The sequence below is a fragment of the Lynx canadensis genome, chromosome D2 (assembly GCF_007474595.2).
Source record: "Lynx canadensis isolate LIC74 chromosome D2, mLynCan4.pri.v2, whole genome shotgun sequence".
Taxonomy (NCBI): domain Eukaryota; kingdom Metazoa; phylum Chordata; class Mammalia; order Carnivora; family Felidae; genus Lynx; species Lynx canadensis.
In genome coordinates this window covers 33,859,493-33,885,121 of record NC_044313.2, presented here as the reverse complement: position 1 = coordinate 33,885,121, position 25,629 = coordinate 33,859,493, and the positions used below count along the sequence as shown (strand labels likewise).

Here is a 25,629-nt window from a genome sequence, read left to right as displayed (position 1 = left end):
TTTTTTTTTTTTTAAATTTTTTTTTTTCAACGTTTATTTATTTTTGGGACAGAGAGAGACAGAGCATGAACGGGGGAGGGGCAGAGAGAGAGGGAGACACAGAATCGGAAACACGCTCCAGGCTCCGAGCCATCAGCCCAGAGCCTGACGCGGGGCTCGAACTCACGGACCGCGAGATCGTGACCTGGCTGAAGTCGGACGCTTAACCGACTGCGCCACCCAGGCGCCCCAACGGTTGACTAGTCTTAAACTGATTTCTAGTTGGGCTTGGCTCTAAGCTGTGAGTTTGGTTTGCTCTATGCATACCTCATCCTTCTTGCCCAGAAGCCACTTGATAAATGCTCTTCTTATGGTGAGGTCAAAGGTGCAAGAGAGCAAGCCAAACTGTGCAAGCTCATTTCAAGTCTTCCCTCATGGCACATTCACTAAAATTCTCATTGGCCAAATGTGGCCAAGACCAATATCATGGACGATGGGGAAGCAAGTAGATAGATATTTATTAACAGTGTTCTAATCACCACCAAATGAAGGGAAAATATCACACATCCCCTATCTCTATTCCTTTTATTTCCCTGGTTTTCAGAGTGTGTGTGTAGGTATAGTTTTCTTGGGGTGGGTTTTGTTTTTTCTGGTCTTGGTTTTGCTGAGTTGCTTGAGGAATAAGAGAAATTTTATTTGACAGTTGAGATGTTAAAAATGAGAAAACCTGAGGAGGATGAAGAGAAATTTCCATAAACTAATAGAAAAACAAATATGAGCCACTCATTTTTCTCTCTTTCTTGCCTACATATAAATAACCCACATTTCTCTCTCTCTCTCTCTCTCTCTCTCTCTCTCTCTGTGTGTCTCCCCTTCTCTCTCTCTGACAGCCACTGTTACATTTTCAGGAAATAAAAAAAATTCATTACATTATTTTTTTTGGAGAAAATTCTTCATAATCAATGCTATAGGTCTTTTTTGTACCTAGAATACATCTTTGCAAAGAACTCATTACAGCATATTTTAAACACATTTAAACTGATCTTAAGAGTAGAGGAGTCAGATAGAAATTTACTTTATGGGAATTTCACACTTCAATTGCTTTTACATTTTAGAAAATTAAAGAGAAGTTAAATATAGATGTAATTGAAGACTGTGAAGAAAAACAACTTGTCACAATTTTGGTAAGTGTTTTACTTCTATCCTTAACGCCGCTTAAATAAAATATATTAGGATACATGTTCTCATTTCTCATGTAAGAGTTTCCTCTTCTCTGTCACCTTTAAAGACTAAAAAGAAAAGAGATTTCTTATAAAGAGTGACCTTTTAGTTCTCTGCATTTTTTTCCTCCTTGTGCCCCCTACAGTCCAATCCATAAAGATAATAGAGAATCAAAAACTAGGCTTCTGCGTAAAGGAACGCAGGCACAGATTCTAGGCATGTCATGGCCTCGTTTATTTTGATAGTTTTGGATGACACTGTGGTCACCCCGAAGACATGACAGAATTACAGTAGAACAAAGACCCTTCAAGGCACAATTGTCCTCTGCCAGCACTTGCTTCTGTTTTCTGGAACTTGGAGGAATGTGGTTCTTTCCTCTTGTTGCCACCAGTTGAAATGGTTGAAATAACTTCTCTTCCTGTTATTAATCCTATATTTGGTTCTAGGTAGTTTTGCCCGAAACTTCTTTGCTGTAGACATCTTTGCCACAACCATTTCGTGGCAAATATTTTTGCCACATAACTAAGTGATCTGTAAGGCAGTTTTTCTGTAAAAGAGAAAACTCTTTTGACAGTTTGGTTTGCTTTCTTCATTGATGAATTGACTGCCTTCAGCAGAGTTAATCTACTGAAGCTAGTTATCAGTAAAACTCTCGTCTTTATATTATGTAAACCTCAGCTAACCCTCACAATTGTCTATATAAACCTTAGCTAGCCCTCATAATGGTCTGTATGAACCTCAGCTAGCCCTCATAGTGGTCTATGCTGTGACAAGTACACGGGGTGGTCTTAAAGTAGGGGGTGATGACAACTCCGTATACGGACTTGATAGAAAATACGGTGATAAACCTCACTGGAAGTGTGGAGTAGAATGTGAAGCCAGACTGTGCACCAGGCTGTACTAGACAACGGTAACGTGCCAGTCATAATGGCCAAAGCACAGTTACAAACGCATTACAACCTTAGCATTTCCTCCACATTCCCCATAGAACTTAGGAACCTCTATCAGCAGATGCGGGACAATCTGCCAGGAACAAACAATGGTGTAGAAGGCTTTCACAGCACAATACAGAGCTCTGTTGCAAATATGCCTCCTAGTATTTGGAAACTGATGCCTTTCTTAACAAAGGAAGAAATTTTAGTGAAAGAAAGAAAGTGTGATGCCAAAGGAGGAGACAAATCAACAAGAAAAAAAAAAAAAGTGTAACACTCTAAATGAAAGACTTTGAAGACAAGCGCTGAGGTTTAATCCACAGAATGAAATCAGTTATTGGCACAGTACTGCCATGAATCTACGCTATACATTCTAAATATATTCAAATTTTTAAAAAAATTTGACAATAAGGTTTCTTTTATTGTGTTATTCATTTTTTTATGTTACATAAAGATGTTACATAATGTTACATGTTTTATGTTACATCCTTTTTAATGAATGTCCCTCTCATTTTTTTTGTGATTTTATTTTTATGGCAAAAATTACCTTATAGCTGATTAATTAGTTACACAGCAAGAATGTTTGCAGTGAAGATGCAATCATGGCAAGGGGGAGACGTATGACTTTTGGAGAACTCGGCAATATTTGATTGTGTTTTGAGTTCCTCAGTTTTATGCAGTAATGATTTGGGACAAGCCTGGAGCAGATTTTACATTCAAAACAGTCCATTTCCTTGTGAAGCTACTGGTTCTTTGCCCATTTTGTTGCTTCTTCAATGTAAGGGCCTTCGTCCTTTAGGTGGAGAACTAGAGAATTTCTACAGTGTCAGGATGCCAACTGCAGTTTTGTTTTATGAGGAGGACTGGGATAGGGGTGCGCTGATGAGGAAAGAAATCCCCCTACCTTCCCTCCTTTCCAAGACAAATCAGGAGGCCCTGCAGCTCGCGATCGCCACACCGTAGATCTGGAGAGGATTTCCCAAAGAAGTACCTTCGTCACTCATCCTTAATTCAGTTTTTTCTCATTCATGCAGTAGTTATCGAGAGGTACTATAATACAAGGAGCTGTGCTGCATCCTGAGGACAAAAGGTAGTGTGGTCTGGTCTTATCTGGTTCAAGAGGCCCCATTTACTGGGGAGATAAAATACAAACAGTGACACTGCCCCAGATGGACGAGTTCATAGACTGTGGACACCAACGGCCCCGGGGAGGCCAAGGGCCCGATTCTGCTCACAGACGGTGGTCGAATATGAGACAATAGCCGTGGCAATGAGGCTTGATGGGAAGGCAGGAGTTGCAGATAAGGGTTTTGGGGATGGCTGGAGGTGAGAAGGGGAAGCAAGACGGTACAGAACGGGTCCTGGAGACACAAGCGAGCACATTGTCTTAGAGAACCCCAGGCCAGCTGGTGTAGCAGAGCCCCAGGGAGCACAGGGGAGGAGCCCTGAGGCCCAGTGGGAAGGCGGGGCAGCATGACCGCCTGGTACCCCGTGAAGTGGCCCACTCAGGGGCCCAGGGGGACCCTTCTGGGAACAGACGGAGCAAACCAGCCTCGACACAGGTGGCCATCAGAGCCATTTCGTGGCCAAGTGGGGTAGCAGCTTAACTGTGTGATTCCTCAGGGAGGTGAAAACTGGCCTTGGGGTGCCCAGAATTCCCACTTAGCAAACTAACCAAAAGCCCTTGTTCTTACAAACTCTCTGTGTCACAGAGTTTTAAATGGCTGTTCTTCAAAACCTATCATCTTTGTACTAAACTACTATCTTATTGGATTGCCTGTTACTGCAAATGGGATCTGGGAGTCATTCTTCTGCGAACCTCTTCCTTTGTTTCCTGCTAAAATGCACATTTACACTTTAGTGTGACTGAGCCTGAAAGCACTAAAAAGCACTTTCACATTTTATCTTCACTCTCCAAACTGTAGGACTGAGACAGCCTCTAGTGGGGAGTCTGTGTGGCATGGAGTTTTCCCCACCCCAGCCCATGAACCTTCTCTTACTCTGATTTTTAAAAGATGTGCTTATTGTCTGCCTCTCCGTGAGAATGCATGTTTCAGGAGCAATGATAATGTCTACTTTATTCATCCATAATGGCTACAACACACATAGGAACCAATAAGTGTTTGTTGAATGAATAAACAATAAATGAATGAAAGAAACAGAAGAACTCACATGGGTAAGGAAGCCGGGAAGGTTTGGAGAGAGAAAGAAAATGACAAGAAGGAGTAGCCAAGGACATAGCAGCGTCCTGTGAGAAATAGAGAAAAGTTTTGTGAATTGAATCCTCGTTAATTCTCTGTGGCACTTGCAGATGAAATTGGCATTGCTAGACAATGAAGACAACAATGTTACCGTTATTGTTCCCATTTCACAGGCTAGTTCAGTCTGGGAAATGTAGCTAATCTGAACCCAGAACTGAACACTAGTCTCCTGGCTCCAAACCGTTGCTTTTCAGGGAAAAAGAAAAAAAAAATCTCTGCCTAAAGTGACCAGTCCAAGAGTAGACTGATGAGAGGGGATCACAGGAGGTCACTGGGAGACCTGGGGAACAGAGAGAAGGACAAGGGTGTGAGAAGTCAACTCCGACTCAGGGGTTAGGGGATGAAAACCCATAATTTTACTTAAAACAACCATATACCATTTGGTATTGAAATCTGTATAAAGTAGAGTGTGAACTATCCCCTGGGAGACCTTAAACTTGCTGAGGGACATGGCCTTAGCACAGTGCACAGGACTCAGCACGGGCTCAGTAAATACCCAATGCACTGAATTGCTCCTGTACGTGGACCCACATAGCTCTTGCTAACTTCTCCCTCCTGGTGCTTTCTCTCCTCCCCTGGGATTTCCTCCTCCCTGCCTTCCAACAAATCATCTGAACTCACATCCTTCCTGAATCTCTCCTTCTTCAATCCCACTTCCAACCTGCCTTCAATTTCTCCCCCAGCCCTGGGCCCTGGATGTTATGCTCTGTGAGTATTCTAAGCTCTCACCTTTCAATGATCTATACTGTATAACCATTTCAATAGACCGCGTTCTTTCAGGGCAAGATCCATAATTTTGTTTCCTCAGCCATGTCAATACTCATGTGCTGAGTTCACTCTCTAACCTATCTACAGTCCTAAATCCTAACAAGGTGTGGGGGTAAGTGAGGTGTCTGCAGGTGTAGCAGTGCACCACAGAGCATTTGTTCATTCAGTCCACAGACATGTCCCAAGCACCTGTCTGGGACAGGCCCTGCCAACTCTGGGCTACCGCAGCAAATAAGACACGTGTGCTCCCACACTGTGGTGCCCACAGTCTACTGAGCATGTAAAGAGTACGATAGAAAAAGGGGCGCCTGAGTGGCTCAGTCGGTTAAGCGTCCGACTTCGGCTCAGGTCACGATCTCACGGTTCGTGGGTTCAAGCCCCGCATCGGGCTCTGTGCTGACAGCTAGAAGTCTGGAGCCTGCTTCTGATTCTGTGTCTCCCTCTCTCTCTGCCCCTCCCTTGCTCACACTCTGTCTCTCAAAAATAAATATATGTAAAATAAAAACTAAAAAAAAAAAAAGAATACAATAGAAATGAATTAAGTGATCGCATACTATTTACTAAACATTTCTTGAATAGGAAAATAAAGTCGAGTACTGAAAATGGGTAAGGCTGCTGCAACTAAACATTTCATTTAGCAGCAAAGAAAGAAAACAGCCATTGGAGATGGATTTGGAATTGAATTCCAGCACTCAGAAAGTTTCTTAATATAGCTGAGTCTCAGTGTCACCATCTGGAAATGGGGATAATTGTGCAGGTTTGTTGTGAGGATAATAACACACGTAAACCGCATCCCCCAGAGCCAGTCCCACTGAGGCTCAGTGGGGTTGCGTGCGGTATCCTTTCGTGGTAATTTTGTTTTACGCCCAGGGCTGAATGTCTGAGACCAAAGGGAAAGAAGATGCATGTAACCTGAAACCATCTGTCCTTGTCCCAACAGAAAGAGGACTTGCCAGACCCACAGACGGTGGACCTGTACGAATTCCGCTTCAGTGACTTCCCCATCACAGAGCACGAATTGATTAGGTGTGGGCTGCGACTCTTCTTTGAAATAAACGTGGTGGAGAAATTCAAAGTACCCGTAGAGGTCAGATCGCATTTAATTTAAAATACTGTGTGATTCTGTTGCTGTACTTGCTAATGTGTCCCGTGGTTCAAAAGATTAACTTCAGTTAGGATTTTCAATTATTATTAACTTTGTAAATATATCAGCTTAAACCCTGTCAACAAGACCAACCTATCTTTTTAGATAAGATTGTCACAGACCTTGTAACCTTTAGAATTCTATTCCAAAGTCTGAACGGTGTTGTCTTCTTTGGGTGACAGGTTCTTACCAGGTGGATGTACACCGTGAGAAAAGGGTACCGGTCCATCACTTACCACAACTGGAGGCACGGGTTCAACGTGGGGCAGACCATGTTTACCTTGCTGATGGTAGGTGCAGAGAGCTGTAAATAATTGTCAACCCACACATTTCCCTCTTAGGCATGATGAGAAATGGATACGGTCCACCATTTTAGGTCAGTAATTTTGGAATTCGTGGACACAATCCTGTAAATCCCAAACTTCCCTGTGGATGATGCCAGGGAACATGGGTATCCCTGGGTATGGGGCTGGGATTATCACCTTGACATTCACATACTTACCTCTTTAAAGGAAAATTCGGTTACCTGCTGGGTTTTGTAATTGCCCAGAAGGAGCTGCAATATGCAAGAAATTAAGCCAACTTGGTCTAAAAACACAGCAGGCCGTCTTCTCCTTTGCAGGCAGGCTTCACTGCACTTGTTCGGAGGTGTATTTATGTAAGTAAATGTATATACATATATTCTTTTAGACAGGTAGACTAAAGAAATACTATACGGATCTTGAAGCCTTTGCCATGCTCGCTGCTGCTTTCTGCCATGACATTGACCACAGAGGCACCAATAATTTGTATCAGATGAAGTAAGTGATATACTGATGATGTTTGAAGGCACCAGGGGGAGAAGAGAACTTGTCTCTGTCCCTTGGCCCTGTCAGCAACTCTTCATCACATTTAGGACTCTCAGGGCCATGTTCTGTTCCTTCTGAGCTTCAGCCTCATGATAATGTCTGCTTTCTCCTGGGAAGCTTGCAGCCCTGCAGCCCCCTTGCCCTTGGGTTTCCACTTCCAGGCATGCCCTGCCCTACCTGTAAATGCCTTCACTCCTCCTTTCTTCAACTTGATTAGCCAGAGTATCAGATTCGTATATGAAAGTGCACAGGCCTTGGGCTTACACTTGTATACACCTGTGTAGCCCCCAGCTTAAGCCAGGGGGCGTTTCTTCCTGGGCTCACTCCTCTCCCTTCCCCTGGCTCCTCTGCTGCTCCCCAGCTCTCCTTCAGCTGGTTTGCACCTTATTCTCCTGCCCCGACAACGTGCAAACAGTAAGGGTGCAGGTTCTCAGCTCAGACAGATTTGGGTTCACAAGTCATTTAAACTTTGTAAGCCTCGACTTCCTCGCCTGGAAAATAAGAGTTATAATAATGGTACCTAATAGGTAAGGTCGCTGTAAAGATGAAATGAACAAATGAATATCATGGTAGCCTCTTGGCAGTAAATGAGTAGTAAGTATTATTATTCTGTCACTGACACCCTTCAAAATTCATCAGCAATGCCCATGGCCAGCCTTGCTCCTTGATAATGGCTTTTAGGATGCCCTGTGTGCCTTAGATACTGTATCCTCACCTCTGACACACTAGCTACTGGAGGCACTAGGTATTCTAGAGACAACAAGCTTTGGAGTCTGGGCTTGTGGGGTCCAACCACTTCCTGGTTGAGGCAGCTTGGGGGATATCCCTTCATCTATTTGAGACTCAATTTCTTAACGGTAAAATGGGCACAATGTCTACCCGCAAGGACTTGTGGGAATCAAATGAAATTACATGTAGACGAAACTACATAGTAGGTGCTTAAGAAAAATGTGTTCACTGAGTGAAAAGCACATCGTGAGCAGTGACTTCTCACCTATGGGGCTTTGCCTTGAAAAGAGGAATGGCACTCTGGTTTCGGGCAAGGGACGTCTTCCTCCCGAGAGACTCGGGCCCACGTTGGCTATTCCGCACCTCGCACACAAGTCTCCTGACAGTCGCCGGGTCCCCTTCCTCTCCTCTGATCACTGGTGCATTAGCCAATTCAGCTCCAAAGGAGCTCACATTTATAGCCCCTATCGTGAGCTGACCCAGGCTAAGAACTTGACACTCATCGTCTCATTTAATCTTTGCTGCACTCCACCTTTTACTGATGAAGAAACAAGCTCCAAAAGGTGAAGTCCAATTTGCCTTACATGAAAGGAAGCAGCCACATTGGATGTGGTGTCTGGCCTCCAGTTTGCAGGAAGGATGCAGCCACCTTTGAGGTCTCTGCTCTGGTCCGGCATTCAGAGTCTGTGCGGGTCCCCCTGTCTGTCAGCTGGGGCGGGGGCACGCTGAACTTCTCCCAGCATTTCTCTCCGTAGACTGGACAGCAGGAATATGTGGCTGCGGAAGGCCTGGGACCCGTGCACGGGTTTCCCCACCGCAGGCACCTGAGCACAGATGTGCTCCTGGTTCTGGTAGCTCCGCTGCACCGTTGTGATCAAACATGGTCTTTCTGCTCACTGTCCTTCAGTAGTGATGCTCGATGAGTCTCTTCACGTCCTTTTTGTTCTGGAGGCCGCTGAGGAGCCCACAAAGACATGGAGACATTACATTGGCAAAAGCAGTTCACTACAAGGTTGAATAAAACGGTATTATTATTCTCACATTGATGGCTACAAATCAGGTCACTGCCTAGGGTGACTTGAAGCAGCAGGGACAGAGATGACTCCACTTCCCGGCTGGAGTCCACTTCCTTGTGCCCTTGGTCTGATTTCTTGTCTCCAACATGTCTGGCCCTCTTGGTTCTGGTTTCCATCCTTATCCCCCAGCCCTAGCCTACCCTCTGACAATGCCCTAAAAACCTGGCCATTTTCACATTTCTATTATTCCCTTCAGTTCTCTTGTGCTCCTGTGTTCACTTCACTTTGCTAGCCAGTTTGTTTTCTGCTTCCCTCATTTCTAAGCTTACTGATTTCTTTCTTCATTTTACCCTCTTTCCTTGTTTAGTTTCTCACCCCTCTTGTCTTTCTGCCTTTTTACTCTCCCCCATCCTGTTCCTGAAGAAATACAGGATGTTATTGGGACAAAAATACAAAGAATTTTAGAATTTATCTCATCCCCCATTCCACGCAGACCTCTCCTCTCTACTGCCTCCTTCCCCATTTCCTTGAGTCCACATATGATTTTTTTCCCATAATGGCCCACGGGGCAGACAGTTCTGTTTGTAGATGATTCTAACGGTTGGACGTTTTTCATGATACTGAACTGAAATCGGTCTCCCGAGAACATCTGTTTGTCCTGGTTCAGGTCTCTGGAGCTGCTAGAATATATGTAATTTCTCAACCACAGGCCATTCCTTCATATTAAGGAGAATTATCACTTCCCCCAGCCTTTCCTGGTTGAACACAGCAGGTTACTTAAATCATTTCGTATATAACAGTTTCCACACATGTAATTTTATTTGTTATTCTTCTGTGAATCCTGTCTGGTGTTTTTATGTCATTCTTTAAATACAGGTCTTGGAATTTAACACAGTAATCCAGACAGGACCTTAAGTGGTTTATATTTAATCTTCATTAAATTTCATCTTCTTAATTTGATTCTTTATTCCACTCTTATTTGAAGTCTTCATTTGTCACGCTCTGTCAGCCAGTGGATTATCTGTTTTTTTCCAGTTTTCTGTCACTGGAAAGTTACTCATGATTTCCATCAATATTCATTCAAGTCTCTGATAAAGCTATGCATCAGGACAAGAGCAAGGGTCTTGTTTCGGGGCCCAGGGCTGGAAACGTACCCCCAGGGTTGAAGACAGCCAATTAAGTACGCTCATTGAGCTCTGCTGTTCTGGCTTGTACCGAAGATATCTTGAGGTGTCCTGTCAATTACCTGGCTGAAATCCAGACACATGAGGTCCTGGCCTTCCGCTCCCACCAGCCCTGTCACAGAAGGTGCCATAACATCAACTTGGCATCATTTTCTCCTTGTAACCCTTCTCTGGAATCTCCTTGTGATTATTCTGTAAGCGCTCACAAACTCCAAAACAGTTTAAACTGTTTCAGAGATAAAGGTCAATCTTCCTGTTCTGTCATCTACAGATTGTGCCATTTTCTACTTCTTACATTTTAGGGTAAAATTTACTTGGATCCAGTCTTTAATCGTCTCCTCCGCTACCTCAGAATTCTCCAGGGGATACTGACAGTGGTGTTCCCCCGTACTACAATCCTCAAATTTCTTCAGGAAATTGGGATGTTACTAGTCTACCATAAAAGAACCCCTTAGTGCTTCTTTACCAACACTGCCCCTTGCTGGAGTTCTAATTTTCAAAAATCATTCTGGGGGAGTGTTCCAGGGAAACTGATAGGTTCAATAGTCAAGCCATACCATAATCTCTGTTGCTTGAGTTTCTCTCCTTTGGTTATTTTCTCCCTGAGTGCCTGGATAGTATCACAGTCTACACTGGCTTTTTTCCATACTTGAAGCTTACTGTTGCCAGACATCCAAAATACAGAGAATTATTGACGGATGGTGTGATTTAAACATTTTTTCCCCTCAATATCCCATTGAAACTTTTAATAACTTCTCTGAAATTTGCTTTATTTTTTAAAAGTTTTTAAATGTTTATTTATTTTTGAGAGAGAGGGAGAGACAGAGCGTGAACAGGGGAGGTGCAGAGAGATAGGGAGACAGAATCCAAAGCAGGCTCCAGGCTCCAAGCTGTCAGCACAGAGCCCGACGTGGGGCTCGAACTCACGGACCGCGAGATCGTGACCTGAGCCAAAATCGAGAGTCACACGCTTAACCAACTGAGCCACCCAGGCTCAGTTTACGCCCAGAGTAAACATTTTTGACAGGAACTCTACACTGATGATGTTGTGCCCTTCTCAGCTCTTCAGGAGGCCCATGAGAGCAATTTGTCCCATTATTTATGAGGTTTAGTTAAATTATTTATGGGTGATATCCAGGAGATCTCTTTATGTAAAAGTACATTTTCTCCTTTGTATTAAGTAATCTGTGAGGTGTTATTTTGAGACTGGGTGTATCTCTAACTCCCAGAAACCTTTTTTGACTGATATTTTTAAAACTAAAGGAATTAAAGATACTACTCTTTTCTGACGGGAATCAAGCTTTGATTTTTTTTTTTTTAATCTCCAGTGCTGACACAGAGTATGTATGTAAATATGTGCTAAAATTATGATCAATTATAATATTGCTCAGGCATAGTCTGATTGTTCCCTAACTGGAGCATTTGGTTTACCAGACTTGTTCGTGACCTGTTACTGTCTCCTCTACTCCCTAAAGTTCTGTTCTTGCTGAAATAAGATGAAACTTCTCTACTAAGGCTCCCACCTGTATTTCTGATGTCTTCTTCCCTTCAAATTATTTATTCGCTCTGTATTTCTATAGCAAAGTCTTCACATTATCTGTGTAGGCCTTTGACCTTAGCCTCTCTCCATCACTTCCTCTTTCTACCTTCTTATCTTCAGGTGCTTCCCATTCCTTAAACAGGAAGACTTGAAGAAAGACAAGGCACCAAAGACTGAGGTCCCCACTTATTTAAAGCTGTGACCTAATCATTAACAAGTGGGAACTTCAAGGGGCACTTGGGTGGCTCAGTCAGTTGAGCATCAGACTTTGGCTGGGGTCACGATCTCATGGTTCGTGAGTTCGAGCCCTGCATTGGACCCACTGCAGTCTGTGAGGAGCCAGCTTGGGATCCTCTGTCCCCCTCTCTCTGCCCCTCCCCAGCTCTCCCTCTTTCTCTCTCTCTGTCTCAAAAACAAAACAAAGTAAAAAACAAATGGGAACTTTAACTTAAACTCTGTGTCCCTGTCTTTGAGGAGGAAAGAAATGATTGCTTTACAATCATTTTTATTTTGGTTCCTGGAAATTCTTAATAAACATTTTCCATGCAAATGGTCGATGGGGCTTCAACAGACTTGTTACATGTTCTGGAAGTCATAGGCCACTACCATAAGCTCCAGGGAACCTAAAGATTTTAAACTGAAAGATGCAGTGGATGAACCAAACTTCCTAATTTAAATAATTCAGTCATTTTATGCATTCAACAAATTAGGTTTTTTAAAGAATTTTTTAAGAGTGTATTCTCATGTTCTAAGCCTAAAAAATCTATTCCAATATGTTACTTTCGACCATTTCACAGCCATTAGAGGACAGGGAGGAAGGAGAAATGGAAGACATCCTCAGAGGGTAAAGACTCTATTCTCTATGGGCATATGTGTAGTCTTTAAAATTATGGTATGTCCTCTTCCTCCTAGATCCACATCTCCATTAGCAAAGCTTCATGGATCTTCCATTCTGGAGAGGCACCACCTGGAGTACAGTAAGACTCTACTGCAGGATGAGGTACGTGAGGCTTTCCCAGGGGCAGCCAGAAGCTCTGGATCAAAGCACCAACCCACGGAAAATGCTTAGAAAGAGGATGGCCTTGAGTTGTGGCAGTTGGCAGTCTATACTCTGAGGTCAATTGCTAGAAATAGCTATTTTGCAACAGTTTTTGAGCAACCAAGTTAGAAGGAGCTGAGATAGAAAAGAGGCACAGAAAGTCGCAAAATCTCAGCGGGTCTGTGGAGAGAGAAGCAAAAGCTTACGGTGGACGTGAGAGGGCTCTGTGCACCCTAACGTGTATATCCATGGAAAGGGGAAACGAGGCTAGGTAGCCAGTGATTTTCTTATTCATGGGGCACGCACTGTGAGGAATTGTCCGTATCTTTGAGGAAGGCAAGCTTTGGTAGTGGAGGCAAGCATGAAATCAGGATACAAGACAGCGACAGACAACTGGCATCAGAGAGACAGGGAGAGGCCACATTCAGGAGTGGGCGTGGCATAGGAGAGCAGAGGGGCGGGGTCACCAACAGCTTTGGGCTGGAAGTGGCTTGGGCGTGGTCTTGAATTCACTTGGATTTGCACACAGGTACTACGAACATTCCATAGGCAGCAATCATTCTTCCTTTTAACACTTTTACTTAAGGGTTATATAGGCTTGTGGAAAAGTTGTGGATATAATCTAGTTAGACTTAAAAAAAAAAAATCTCTTGAGAAAGTTCCAAACCAAAACTAATTAAATGAGTCTTTATTAGATGGAGGGGAACAATTTTGTCATAGCAGAGACCTTGTTTAGAATCACACATGCTCAGGAGAAATAAGCCCTCTGGGAGTGGAGCTTTTCTGTTTCTGTGATAATCTTTTATTAAAGTCTCAGGGAAGGAACATACAGAAATATGTCCAAATTTAGAGATAACACTACATTTTCCCAAGTAATGAGAAGCCAAGTGGGGAAACTTGTAAGGCAGAGAGATCAGGCCAAAAGTTGGAAAAAGAAAAAAACGTACTTGACTGTGTTTTGTTTGTTTTTAAAGTTTATTTATTTATTTTTGAGAGAGAGAGAGCGCGCGTGAGAGCGAGGGAGGGGCAGAGAGAGAGAGAGAGAGAGAGAGAGAATCCCAAGCAGGCTCTGAGCTGACAGGGCAGAGCCCGACATGGGGCTGGATCTCACAAACTGTGAGATCATGACTTGAGCTGAAATCAAGAGTTGGACACTTAACCGACTGCACCACCCAGGCGCCCCAATACTTGAGTGTTGTTATCACCTGTGATTGATGCCACGCCCAGAGAGAGGGACCCGGACAAGTGCATCAGAATTCACCAGGCAAGTGTACTCAGGCTGTTAAAAACAGACCCTGGGCTTCATTTCACACTTACTGATGAGGTTCTCAGGGATTCTGGCCCGGGAATCTGCATTTTTAATAAGACTGCTAATAATTCTGGTGGATAGCCAGAGCCTCTCCCTGCAGTAGGGTTTATAACATAAAAATGATGGTAATATCTGTTCTATGAAAATTAAAAGGAGTGGAATTGAAAGTAGTTTGGGAAGATAAGAGTAAATTGCTATTATTTAATTTTTTATGAGTCTTTTTCTTACTGGTTGGGACAATCTTACATTTTCGAGTAAGAATTTTCTCCACTTTCCATAATCAGTGGTGTCACTGATTATGTGACATCGTAAACAGGTACTGTCAAATATAATTTATTATTTAATTTTACATTTACCTACTAAAGCAAAATATATTTAAAAACTTCAGCCAAGGAGCGCCTGGGGGGCTCAGTCTGTTAAATGTCCGACTCTTGATCTCAGCTCAGGTCTTGACCTCAGTGTCGTGAGTTCAAACAAATGTTTGGGTGGTACTCGTACTCATATGTTTTTCCTTTCTGGGATTTAAGTGTTTATAATGTTCTTGTGGCTTTCCATCCTAATTTTTTAAATGTTATTTACTCTGGAGTCTGAACTGGTTTTGATGGCTGTATAAAGGCTTATTATTCTTTCTCAAAAGGCATACTGCATCTCGGTAATCCATACCATCTTGGCAAGGACTTGTCTACAATGCTATCCAACCTGCTAATTGCAGACTTATAAGGCCTGTAAATAGAGTCGCCAGGCAATGCAATCACAGAGATTTTTATGAGCAGGCAAATGGAACGCTAAAAAAAAAAAAAAAAAAAACAAATTTTTTAGCCATCAAATGTTCCTTTTACACTTTGGGAAACAATGTTGCTCTTTTATTTACTTTTTTTGTATAAAGAAAATATTTGCATTAAAAGCATTTAAATAAGGGAAATCCTCATGATTTAGATAACAATTTTGGGGGGCGCCTGGGTGGCGCAGTCGGTTGGGCGTCCGACTTCAGCCAGGTCACGATCTCGCGGTCCGTGAGTTCGAGCCCCGCGTCGGGCTCTGGGCTGATGGCTCAGAGCCTGGAGCCTGGTTTCCGATTCTGTGTCTCCCTCTCTCTCTGCCCCTCCCCCATTCATGCTCTGTCTCTCTCTGTCCCAAAAATAAATAAACGTTGAAAAAAAAAAATTAAAAAGATAACAATTTTGGTATTTTGTTTTGTATATTATGAAGCTTTGCCTTAAAATGTCATTATATCCTAGTAGATTGGGATTCACCGTTCTGAGGGTTAAGAACCACCTGCATTCCAAAGCAGACAGCAGTCAACCCTTTCACCTGAGGGAATAGATGGAAAGCTCGCTAGTCAGATTAGAAAGAGCATACATCTTAATGCTACAATGTATTGTAGAAATGACAACACAAATGGCTCAGCATAAATAACAGACCCCTGTTATTATTCAAACACTTCTTGACAGAGTTTATGATAATCCTCTTTATGCTTTTTCATATCAACCCCATCTTATAAAAGGAGTGAAGAAGCAATGAAATATCCAATGTATGGTCACAGTGAGTCATGAACACGTTAGCAGTCTCCTCCACGGGTGTCACAGGTACCACACCAAAGACTAGAATAGCCTATATGTTCTCCTGCCTCACCTCACCAGGAAGCTCTAATCAGGATGAATTCGAGTCATTCCTACCTATTTGGATGCACTACTGGGAATTTATATGTTTACTGCTGTTGTAATAGTAGGAGAGAACATAGACTCTCTGTGAGATAGTGAAACCAGCTGAGCAAGTGGGGGCCCCGCCAGAACAAGCTGGGACATGGTCCCTTCTCTTGTGGTGGTGCGCCTGTCCCTACCTCAGGTTTTCAGCACAATCCTCAGGAAAACAAATAGAATATTATACATTTCTATGTTTTCAAAATTAATAATACTGGTTGTAAAAATTACACTTGCTCACTATGAAAACTCGATGACAGGGAAAATTTAAAAATAAATATAAAAAATTCATTTCAAATTCTATGACTCAAAAATAGCTATTTCATTAACACCTAATGAACTTTAATCAGCCACCCTGTGAAGGTATGCAGGCAGGATGGAGAGAAACAATTTTAGAAAGATGGGATCATAGTATTCAAGCTTTTTTTTTAAAGTCAGAGTTATGGTTTTTATTTTTTTTTAATTTTTTAATGTTTATATTTGAGAGAGAGACAGGGAGACAGAGAATGAGCAATGGAGGGACAGAGAGAGAGAGAAACAGAACTCAAAGTAGGCTCCAGCCTCTGGCTGTCAGCACAGAGCCTGATGCAGGACTCGAACTCACAAACTGTGAGATCATGACCCAAGCCGAAGTTGGACGCTTAACTGACTGAGCCACCCAGGTGCCCCAGAGAGTTATTTTTTAAAATGTTTCTTTATTTTAGAGAGAGAGAGAGAGAGAGAGCAGGGTAGGGGCAGAGAAAGAGGGAGACACAGAATCTGAAGCAGCTCCAGGCTCTGAGCTATCAGCACAGAGCCCGACTTGGGGGTCCAATGGTGAGATCATGACCTGAACCGAAGTCAGGCACTCAACTGACTGAGCCACCCAGGCACCCCCAGAGTTATGTTTTTAAAATCAGCTTTATTGAAGTATAATATATGTACAATAAACTGCATCCTTTCAGTGTGTACAATTGTATGAGTTTATACAATTTTATATACCTAGGATACCACTACCACAATCAAGATATAAAATATTCCTACGATCCCAAACCACTCCTCGTGCCCATTTGCAGTGCAGGCCTCTCTCTGTTCCTAGCCCTAGGCAACCATTGAAATGCTTTTAGTCACTATAGTTTAGATTTTGTAGATTTTATATAGACGCAATTATACAGGTACTCTTTTGTGCTGTCTTCTTTCATGCAAAGTAGTAATTCTGAGATTAGTATTGTATACACCAGCGATTGAATCCTTTTCATTGTTGAGTAGTTTTCCATTTATTTTTGTGTAATTCTATTTAAATTTAATGGAAGAAACATTTTAGAAATGTAATTGCAGAACTTTAGATACTGTGTCTTTATCACAAGAAATAGTGTTTTTTTTTTTTTAAAGATTTTTAAAAAATGTTTATTCATTTTTGAGAGAGAGACAGAGCCTGAGTTGGGGAGGGGAGGAAAGAGAGGAGACCACAGAATCTGAAGCAGGCTCCAGGATCTGAGCTGTCAGCACAGAGCCCAACGCAGGGGTCAAACTCACGAACCATGAGATCATGACCTGAGCCAAAGTCAGATGTTCAACTGACTGAGCCACCCAGGTGCCCCACGAGATATTAGTTCTTAAAGAACCCTCTAAAATGAACAGAGGACTATGAGAAATTGTGAAAAACCATAGCTCAGCATTTAGATGTTTGATATTTTTAGACTATATGTATTAACTTTATATTGTCTACTAACTCACTGCTATGAAACATGAAACAATTAAAATGCTGCTTCCAACATCTTCACCTCCATTTTGTAAGGTACTTATTATCATTAGTATGTTTTACCATTATATATTTATAAATTCATATGTTGCTCAATAATTTCCAGAGTTGTTTATCCTTTAAAAAAATTTTTTTAATGTTTATTTTCTGAGAGAGCGAGAGAGAGAGAGAGAGAGACGTTGTGAGTGGGGGGAGGGGCAGAAAGCGAAGGAGACACAGAATCCGAAGCAGGCTCCAGGCTCTGAGCTGTCAGCACAGAGCCTAAGGTGGGGCTCAACCCATGAACTGTGAGATCATGACTTGAGCTGAAGTCAGACACTTAACTAAGCCACCTAGGCACCCCTAACCTTTTTTTTTTTTTTAGTTTTTATTTAAATTCCAGTTAGTTCACAGTGTTATATGTTTCAGGTTTACAATACAGTGATTCATCACTTCCATACATCACTAAGTGCTCATCACATGTGCACTCCTTAATCCCCATCACATATTTAATCCGTCCCCCAGCTCACATCCCTTCTGTTAACCATCAGTTTGTTCTCTGTAGTTAAGAGTCTGTTTCTTGGTTTGTCTCTTTCTCCCTCTCTCTTTCCCCTTTGCTCATTTGTTTTGTTTCTTAAATTCCGCATATGAATGAGATCATATGGTATTTGTCTTTCTCTGACTGACTTATTTCGCTTAGCATAATATTCTCTAGCTCTAACACAATTGTTTATTCGTAATTCTATATTTAAATGGGCCCAATACTTACAATCAATCCTTTTATTATGGTTTCTCCATTCCTGTGTATCTTATTTTCACTCACCTCTTGATGGGCTAGACTTTTGTCAAATGGTAGTTTTTCTAAGAGAGGCTAATCTAAGTACATGCTTAAAAAAGAATACCTGTTTGTTACATTTGTTTTTGAAGATCAGTTTGACTGGACATATAGTCTTGTGTCACACTTATTCTCAGAAATTGGAGGACGTTGCTTCACTGTCTTTTGGCATTGAAGTGTTGCCCTGAAGAGGTATATATGGCCAATCTTTTTGCCTTACATGTGACTTGTTTTTTCTGCATAGATTCTCATCTGATACTTAATTCTTCATATTTTAGTAACATCATCTGATGTCTTGGTGTTGATCATCTTTCCTGCTCTGATCACTGGCTCTGCCTTAGCTTACTTAAAAAAAAAAAAAAAAAAAAAAAAAGGCATGTGTATATGTGTGTATGTTACTCAATTTGTTCCCAAAAGGTTTTATTGGAGCTTTTGAAAATACATATCAGGTTAAAAAAATAAAAAATAAAATAGGGTTACTGGAAAAATAAAACTAAGACGAAGCCATAGTAAAGGCCCAAAATGTGTACAGTGAAAGGGACAAGAGATGGGCCACAAATTTGGTCAAGAGCTTTCTACCAACTAATATAAATCAGAGCAGGATTTTAATATGAATCTGTATCTATAGGTTAAAAAGAAACCACTTAGGGGCCTCTGGGTAGCTCGGTCGCTTAAGTGTCCAGGTCTTGATTTTGGCTTAGGTCATGATCTCACGGTTCATGGGATCAAGCCCCCCACCCCGTGTCAGGCTCTGTGCTGACCGTGAGGAGCCTGCTTGGGATTCTCTCTCTCTCCAGCTCTCTCTGCGCTTCCCATGCTCGTGCGCTCGCGCTCTCTCAAAATAAATGAACTTAAAAAAGAAAAAAACCACGTAGAAGCTCTTCTTTTATGATCCTTAGATATGAAAGAAAAAAAAGAGAAAATAAAAATTATAGAATTAAGACAGGTTTTTCAGTTTGGAGACTTGTCCATGTTTTTAGATGACTGTCAAAATGAGTGAGGAAAAAAAGACAAGAATGCAATTCGGGTATATGTATGTATTTCATGACTATCAATTTCATGTGGCAAAACTACTATACATCTGTCCTTTGGCCTGTATGCCTAAAGTGATTTATTTGGAATATGAGACCTTTTTCAAATAATACATATTATTACACTGCTATTAACTAGGCTTCCATATTATCAGTGGTTATTCGGTGTAGTTTGTTGCTTAAAATAATGTAATCATCAAAAGGATACATATTGGAATATGAAACCTTTTAAAAACCACTGCCAAGGGGTGCCCTGGGTGACTCAGTTAAGTGTTCGACTTTAGCTCAGGTCATGATCTCACGGTTTGTGGGTTTGAGCCCCACGTCAGGCTCTGGGCTGACAGCTCAGAGCCTGGAGCCTGCTTCGGATTCTGTGTCTCTCTCTTTCTGCCCCTCCCCCCACTCTTGCTCTGTCTCTCAAAAATAAATAAAAAACATTTTATATATATATATATATACACACACACACACACATATATATACACATATATACACATATACATATATACACACACACACACACACATATATATATATATACACACACACGTATATATATACACGCACACACTGCCAAATTTACTCTCATTTTCTATCACACTATTAAGCTGATCCATATGTGAAGAGATTATTACTGGGAAACTCTCTGAAGAAAGGTCTAGTTGTTTGTAAAATATAATTGCAAGAAAACATTTTAAGAACTTGAGAGATTTCATTATCTTTTCCCATATATACATGAGTACTAGTATAATTTATAGTTTCTGAAGTTATCCAGCAACTTCTGTGATTACTCAAAAATTATCCGGTGGATAATTCAGCATGTCTAACAACTGGATGTACCACATATTCTTTATTAAATCTCCTCAGTTAATACAAGCAAAATTTAAGTCTACTGTTATATTTTTAAGTGATCCTGGGAGAAAACACTTTTATTTACTCCCCAAACTTATACACTGCTTATATGAATATTTGCTAATAGTATCTACTTTTATAGTTTAAATTACTTTACTCAAAGTAGAGTGGTAATTTAATCCAAGAGAAAGCTGAAAACAAAAAACGTGAGAGAAAGACCTAGTTTTTCATCTCTCTGTGCCAATAATCTTTATTTTGTTAAACATAGTTTGGCTTATTTGTTGAACCAAGACAAATTAATGATTGCACTTTATTGTGAATTTTTATCTTACAGAGTTTAAACATCTTCCAGAACCTAAATAAACGCCAGTTTGAAACAGTTATTCATTTGTTTGAAGTTGCAATAATAGCAACTGACCTGGCTTTATACTTCAAGTAAGTACAGAACGCCCCTACACTATGTGTTTCTGCCTCACATAAATGATCCACTGCATTCAAGTCAAAAGGCATTTATTCACACACACAGTTATTCATTTTCCTTTTGGAACATCAGTAGAATACCTTCAAGGTACTGATAGTGAGTTTACTAGACATCTGAAAATATATTTAAAAAAACTAATCCCTGCTGTTGATTAGTTTGTTATTGAAGAAGTTTGAGGAATGCACGGTGAAGTTGGTGTACCTGCCAGAAGGGTGATGCCGCAAAGCCTTTGAGGAGGATTTTGGTCTGGTGGAGTCATCATGGTCCAGAGTCTGGTATTTAGAGTTGCAGGCTCAGACATTTGATTCTGCTGGAGACTCGGAGCTAAAAAACCTTGATCATACGGATGCACGTTAACCAAACTCACATAATTCTGAGTTATGTATAGCAGAGTACTACAGAAATGACCAAGGAGACCAGATACTCCGAGCTTCTGCCCATTTTGTCAGTGAACTATAGAGTTGCTTGGCAAAATGGATTAGGACAAGGTGAACTAGTTATAATATCCAACTATTTAATGACTTAGATGGGTAGTATCAAATTGTGCCTCTCTGATCCTTCTTAATTAAAAAACTATTTAATAGTTCAAAGATGAAGACAGATACTTGAAAGAATATAATTGATATCCAAATATCCATGACCCAGATTCAACAAATGCTAAGATTTTGCCACACCTGAGGTCTTTTTTTTTTTTTTTAAGGAAAAAAAAAATGCAATCGAGGCATCCGAACCCACTCTACCATGAAAAACCCCTCCCTTTCCCCTCACAGTCATCATCATCCTGATGCTGTGTATCTGTCCTTTCCATCCACGTTTTCATATAGTATTGTTATGTGCGTTTTAAAATTTTCCATAAATGGTTTCATCTTGTACATACTTTTCCGCAACTTGCTTTTTCATGCAATATGTTTTAAAGATTTACCTTGGTGGTAAATGAAGATCCAGTTCATTCATTTGAACTGTATATTCAGCTTTATGAACATGCCATAATTAATTTAGCCGTTCTTCTATTCATGGACATTTAGATCATTTCCTACTTTTTGTTATTGTTGACAATACCACATCGTATGTCCTTGTACACGTGAGAGTTTCTCTGAAGTGTGTACCTAGAAGTGGATTGCGACAAGATTTGCAAATCTTAAGTTTTATACTGCATTGCAAAACTGCACTCCTGAGCAGTTTAAACTCCCACCAGCGGTGTGCAAGAGTTCCTGTTACCTCTTCTCTGGACTACTTTTGATCTGCACACACTTATTTATCTTGTTAATTTGACAGTGAGATGGCTTCTTATTGATGTTCAAATTTGTATTTTCTTGTTTACCAGTGAGGTTGAGTATCTTTTCATGTATTTTAGGTTCTGATTTTTTTGTTGCTTTTATGCATTACGTCTCATCACAGCCTGTGGCCTTTATGTTTATGTTATGATCTCTTTTGTCACATGTATCTTTTAGCTTTAATGTATTCAAACTTACCAATTTTTTCCCTTTCTGTGGCTGGTGGTTTTCCTGTCTTAAACCCTTTCTGTGCCAACGGTTAGCAGCCATTTAGTCTCTTATTCCCAGACCCTTTAGATCCACTATGTAAACATCTGATGCAAAGTGGGAACTTTAACTCTGAGAAGCGCATATTAAAGATACTTTTTTAAATCTCTGGTCTTATACGCTATAATCGTTGCACAGCTGTATCTTTTTTAGGAAGAGAACCATGTTTCAAAAAATTGTTGATGCCTGTGAAAAAATGGAAACCGAGGAAGAGGCCGTCAAATATGTAACCATTGATCCAACCAAAAAAGAGGTTATAATGTGAGTAGTCATAATTTTATTCCTCTTTTGGCAAAAAACAAAAAACAAACACACACACACAAAACAAAACAAAAAAAACAAACAAAAAAAAACCCAAAAAAAACCACCTTATTTTTTATGTCTTTCTATTTTAACAACTTTTGTTTTCTTCTAAGGGCAATGATGATGACTGCATGTGATCTGTCAGCTATAACCAAACCCTGGGAGGTACAAAGTCAGGCGAGTACAGTTACGTTTACTTTTCTGTCACATTCTCAGATGCAGTCTAGGTCCCATGTAAGGGTGAATGTGAAGATTCTGGCAATCTCGGAATTTTATTATAGCTAGCAATTATAGGACTACATATTTTGTATACAACTATATTTCATTACGCTGGAACAAACCATCAGTTTATAATTTGAAAAGAAAAAAGAAACTTGAGAAGTTAAGACAAAAATAAAATGTTCCCTGTTGGATTTCTGTTAATGAAGAAAGGCAAATAGCTTTCAAGAGCTCACAGATGTCAATAACACGATAGGTCATTTGGTCTCTTTGCCCAGAACAAGGCAAAGAGAAGGGACCTTAGAAAGAAATACTTTCTGCAAAGAATTCCTTATCACTGAACAAGCTGCAAGAACTATATAAAATTATTCAGGGGATGTCTGAGTTTTTAGTAGAATCAATCAGCACAGGGCAAAGATGAATCATCAGTGGTTTCCCCTAGCAGGGGTGGTTTGCTCCCACAACCTCTTCTTCACTGTGCTGTCAATTATCACAAGGCACCATCTGTAATAAGTTCATGTTTAAGGGTGCCCTCCCTGGAAGTTCTCTGCCAACCTTGGGGAGTGGGAGTCAGGAGCCACTAGTTTACTACTTATTTCTTACTAACTGGATGAAAGAAGCTTCTTTTTCCCTCAGTGACATCTAGGGAAAACCCTAAGCAGAAGAAAGGCCAGAATTCACTGGGTCCAATTATAAATGTGGGTTTGTATCAGTAAAGACAGAATCATTGGAACCATCAAATCCCGAACCATACACTGGTGCTCCTCCATCCTGACGTGCCTGCTCTTTCTCCTTTATTCTTTATCTGCACAGTCACCCCGGCCAGAAACCTGGGGCCTTGCTTGAAGTTCATCTCCCCCATTCCTGCCTGTCACCCTTGCCACAGCCTCAGGTCAGACTTCCACCCTCTTCCATCAGCTCTGTGGTGGCAGGGATCCTCCTGAGTGATCCTTCCTCATCCTGAACCGCCCAGCCTTCCTCTGAATGGCTGCTGGGATTATTTACAGAGTTCTGCTCAGCCACTCCCATGCTTCAAAGCCTTCTAAATTCCCCCTTGCCAGAGATTTTCAAGCTTTCAGTCCACCCCCCACCCCCACCTCCTGCCAAAAGTTGTACAAAGAGCGCTTTATATAAAAGAAAAAACAAAGTTACTTTCACTTAAATCTCTCTTGGCCCCCACCTGCCTGGGCCACTAGCGCATTCTGTAGGAACCCTACCCCTCCAGGAATAAGCATCACTGGTCTAGAGAATCAAACTTTCTAGCAAAGCTTACATGGCCTGTCACCACCTGTCCTTAACTCACAGTCACCACATTATTTCCTGTCATTCTCTCCCCTTCACTGCCTCACACTCTAAGCTCTGCATGTTCAATTTTCTCTCAGCAGATCGTCTTCCCCTCCTTTTTACCTAAAACTACTATTCATCCTTGATGATACAACAGAAATGCAAGCTCCTTTCTGAAACTCCTCTTTACTCCCTTCTTGATCCACAGCACTTCCCCACATAGTTCACAGAACTGTCTCTACTAGACTGTGAGCATCTTAAAGAAGGTGGTCACATCTTATTCTTCCTGGCAAGCTGGGTTCATGTCAATGTAAGGCAGCTAGTGGATAATCATTGAACTTGATAGATACTGGGTTTTTTAAAGATATATAAAATTTCCCTCAAATGTCCTCACACTGTAGTCAAGTAAAGCTGTGTTCTAATCTGTGTGCGCGTGTGTGCATGGATGTGCACACACACATGCTAGATGCTAAGAGAGAAGCAGGACAAAAGGAGGGCATGGGAAGCTTTAGAGCTTGAAGCAAAATGTAATGGAATTAAACATTCTCCCATCTCCCCTTTCTATTGTTGAGAAGTGGTGGCAATAGCAAATAGGAGACAGGTACTCCAAGAACGGGCCTAGAACACTGACGCACGAAGAGGAATTCCCCTTTGCCATTTCAATATAATCTGTAGATGACATCTTTTTAATACCAAAGAGCATATGGTGTGACAACACCTCGAGCATTAATATAAACGCTATCCTGAAATGTCACGCACACTGATAAAATGCAAATTCTCTACTAATAAGTCACTTTCATGAACCGAGTCTTACTCTTACTTGCAGGTGGCACTTCTGGTTGCAAATGAATTTTGGGAACAAGGAGATCTGGAGAGGACTGTGCTGCAGCAACAGCCTATTGTAAAGACTTTGACATAGAAACACACTACTTATTACAAATTATTGATACAAATCAGTCTCTTTTGTTCCCTGAGTCTTAGAAAACTATCCTTAAAGAATGTACTTCTCTTTCTAGCCTATGATGGACAGAAACAAAAAAGACGAACTACCCAAACTTCAAGTTGGATTTATTGATTTTGTTTGTACTTTTGTATACAAGGTAAGTAAACGAATTGAGTAAAATGTATAATCAGCTGGACTAGGGTTTTTCTTTCAAACTGTTAACCAAAATGGAGTCTCCCATATGGAAAGCCATTAGGGGTGTCCTTGTTTCTCCAAAGTAGCTTGAGGAATTATCCTAATCTCTCATTCAAGGGTGGAATAAAAACTAAGAGAATTTAGAAGGGAGCACACTGAACAGACCCAGACGTACTTAGAAAACAGCACCTGTCTTTCCTGTTCCCAAGGCTCTGAGTTAGGCTCATCCTAGCAGCTCTGAGCACTGTAATAATTCCTTACAGTTCCTTTTCTGCATATGAAAAGTACTGAAAATCAACTATGACTATGTTTCTGACCTGAAATTCTTGCTAGGAGTTCTCACGGTTTCACAAAGAAATCACACCAATGCTGACTGGTCTTCAGAACAACAGAGTAGAATGGAAATCCCTAGCTGATGAATACGATGCAAAGATGAAGGTAATTGAAGAGGAGACAAAAAAGCAGGAAGAAGGAAACATGGCTGCAAAAGGTTAGATGGAATCTTTTTTTTTTTTTTTTTAATGTTTGTTTTGAGAGAGAGAGAGAGAGACAGAG

The 25,629-nt window shown here is 41.1% G+C and overlaps 1 protein-coding gene across 1 annotated transcript in view; it reads left to right on the top strand.

Annotated features, from left to right (window-relative positions):
• Positions 1–25,629, top strand: part of PDE6C (phosphodiesterase 6C) — a 44,594-nt gene that overhangs the window by 16,807 nt on the left and 2,158 nt on the right. The window contains exons 11-21 of the mRNA XM_030335148.1: positions 1,095–1,163; positions 6,102–6,248; positions 6,488–6,595; positions 6,996–7,105; positions 12,535–12,622; positions 20,443–20,543; positions 22,284–22,391; positions 22,547–22,610; positions 24,763–24,837; positions 24,953–25,036; positions 25,408–25,564. Of these exons, the coding sequence (XP_030191008.1) occupies positions 1,095–1,163; positions 6,102–6,248; positions 6,488–6,595; positions 6,996–7,105; positions 12,535–12,622; positions 20,443–20,543; positions 22,284–22,391; positions 22,547–22,610; positions 24,763–24,837; positions 24,953–25,036; positions 25,408–25,564 (1,111 nt within the window). The remainder of the gene's footprint in view (positions 1–1,094; positions 1,164–6,101; positions 6,249–6,487; positions 6,596–6,995; positions 7,106–12,534; positions 12,623–20,442; positions 20,544–22,283; positions 22,392–22,546; positions 22,611–24,762; positions 24,838–24,952; positions 25,037–25,407; positions 25,565–25,629) is intronic.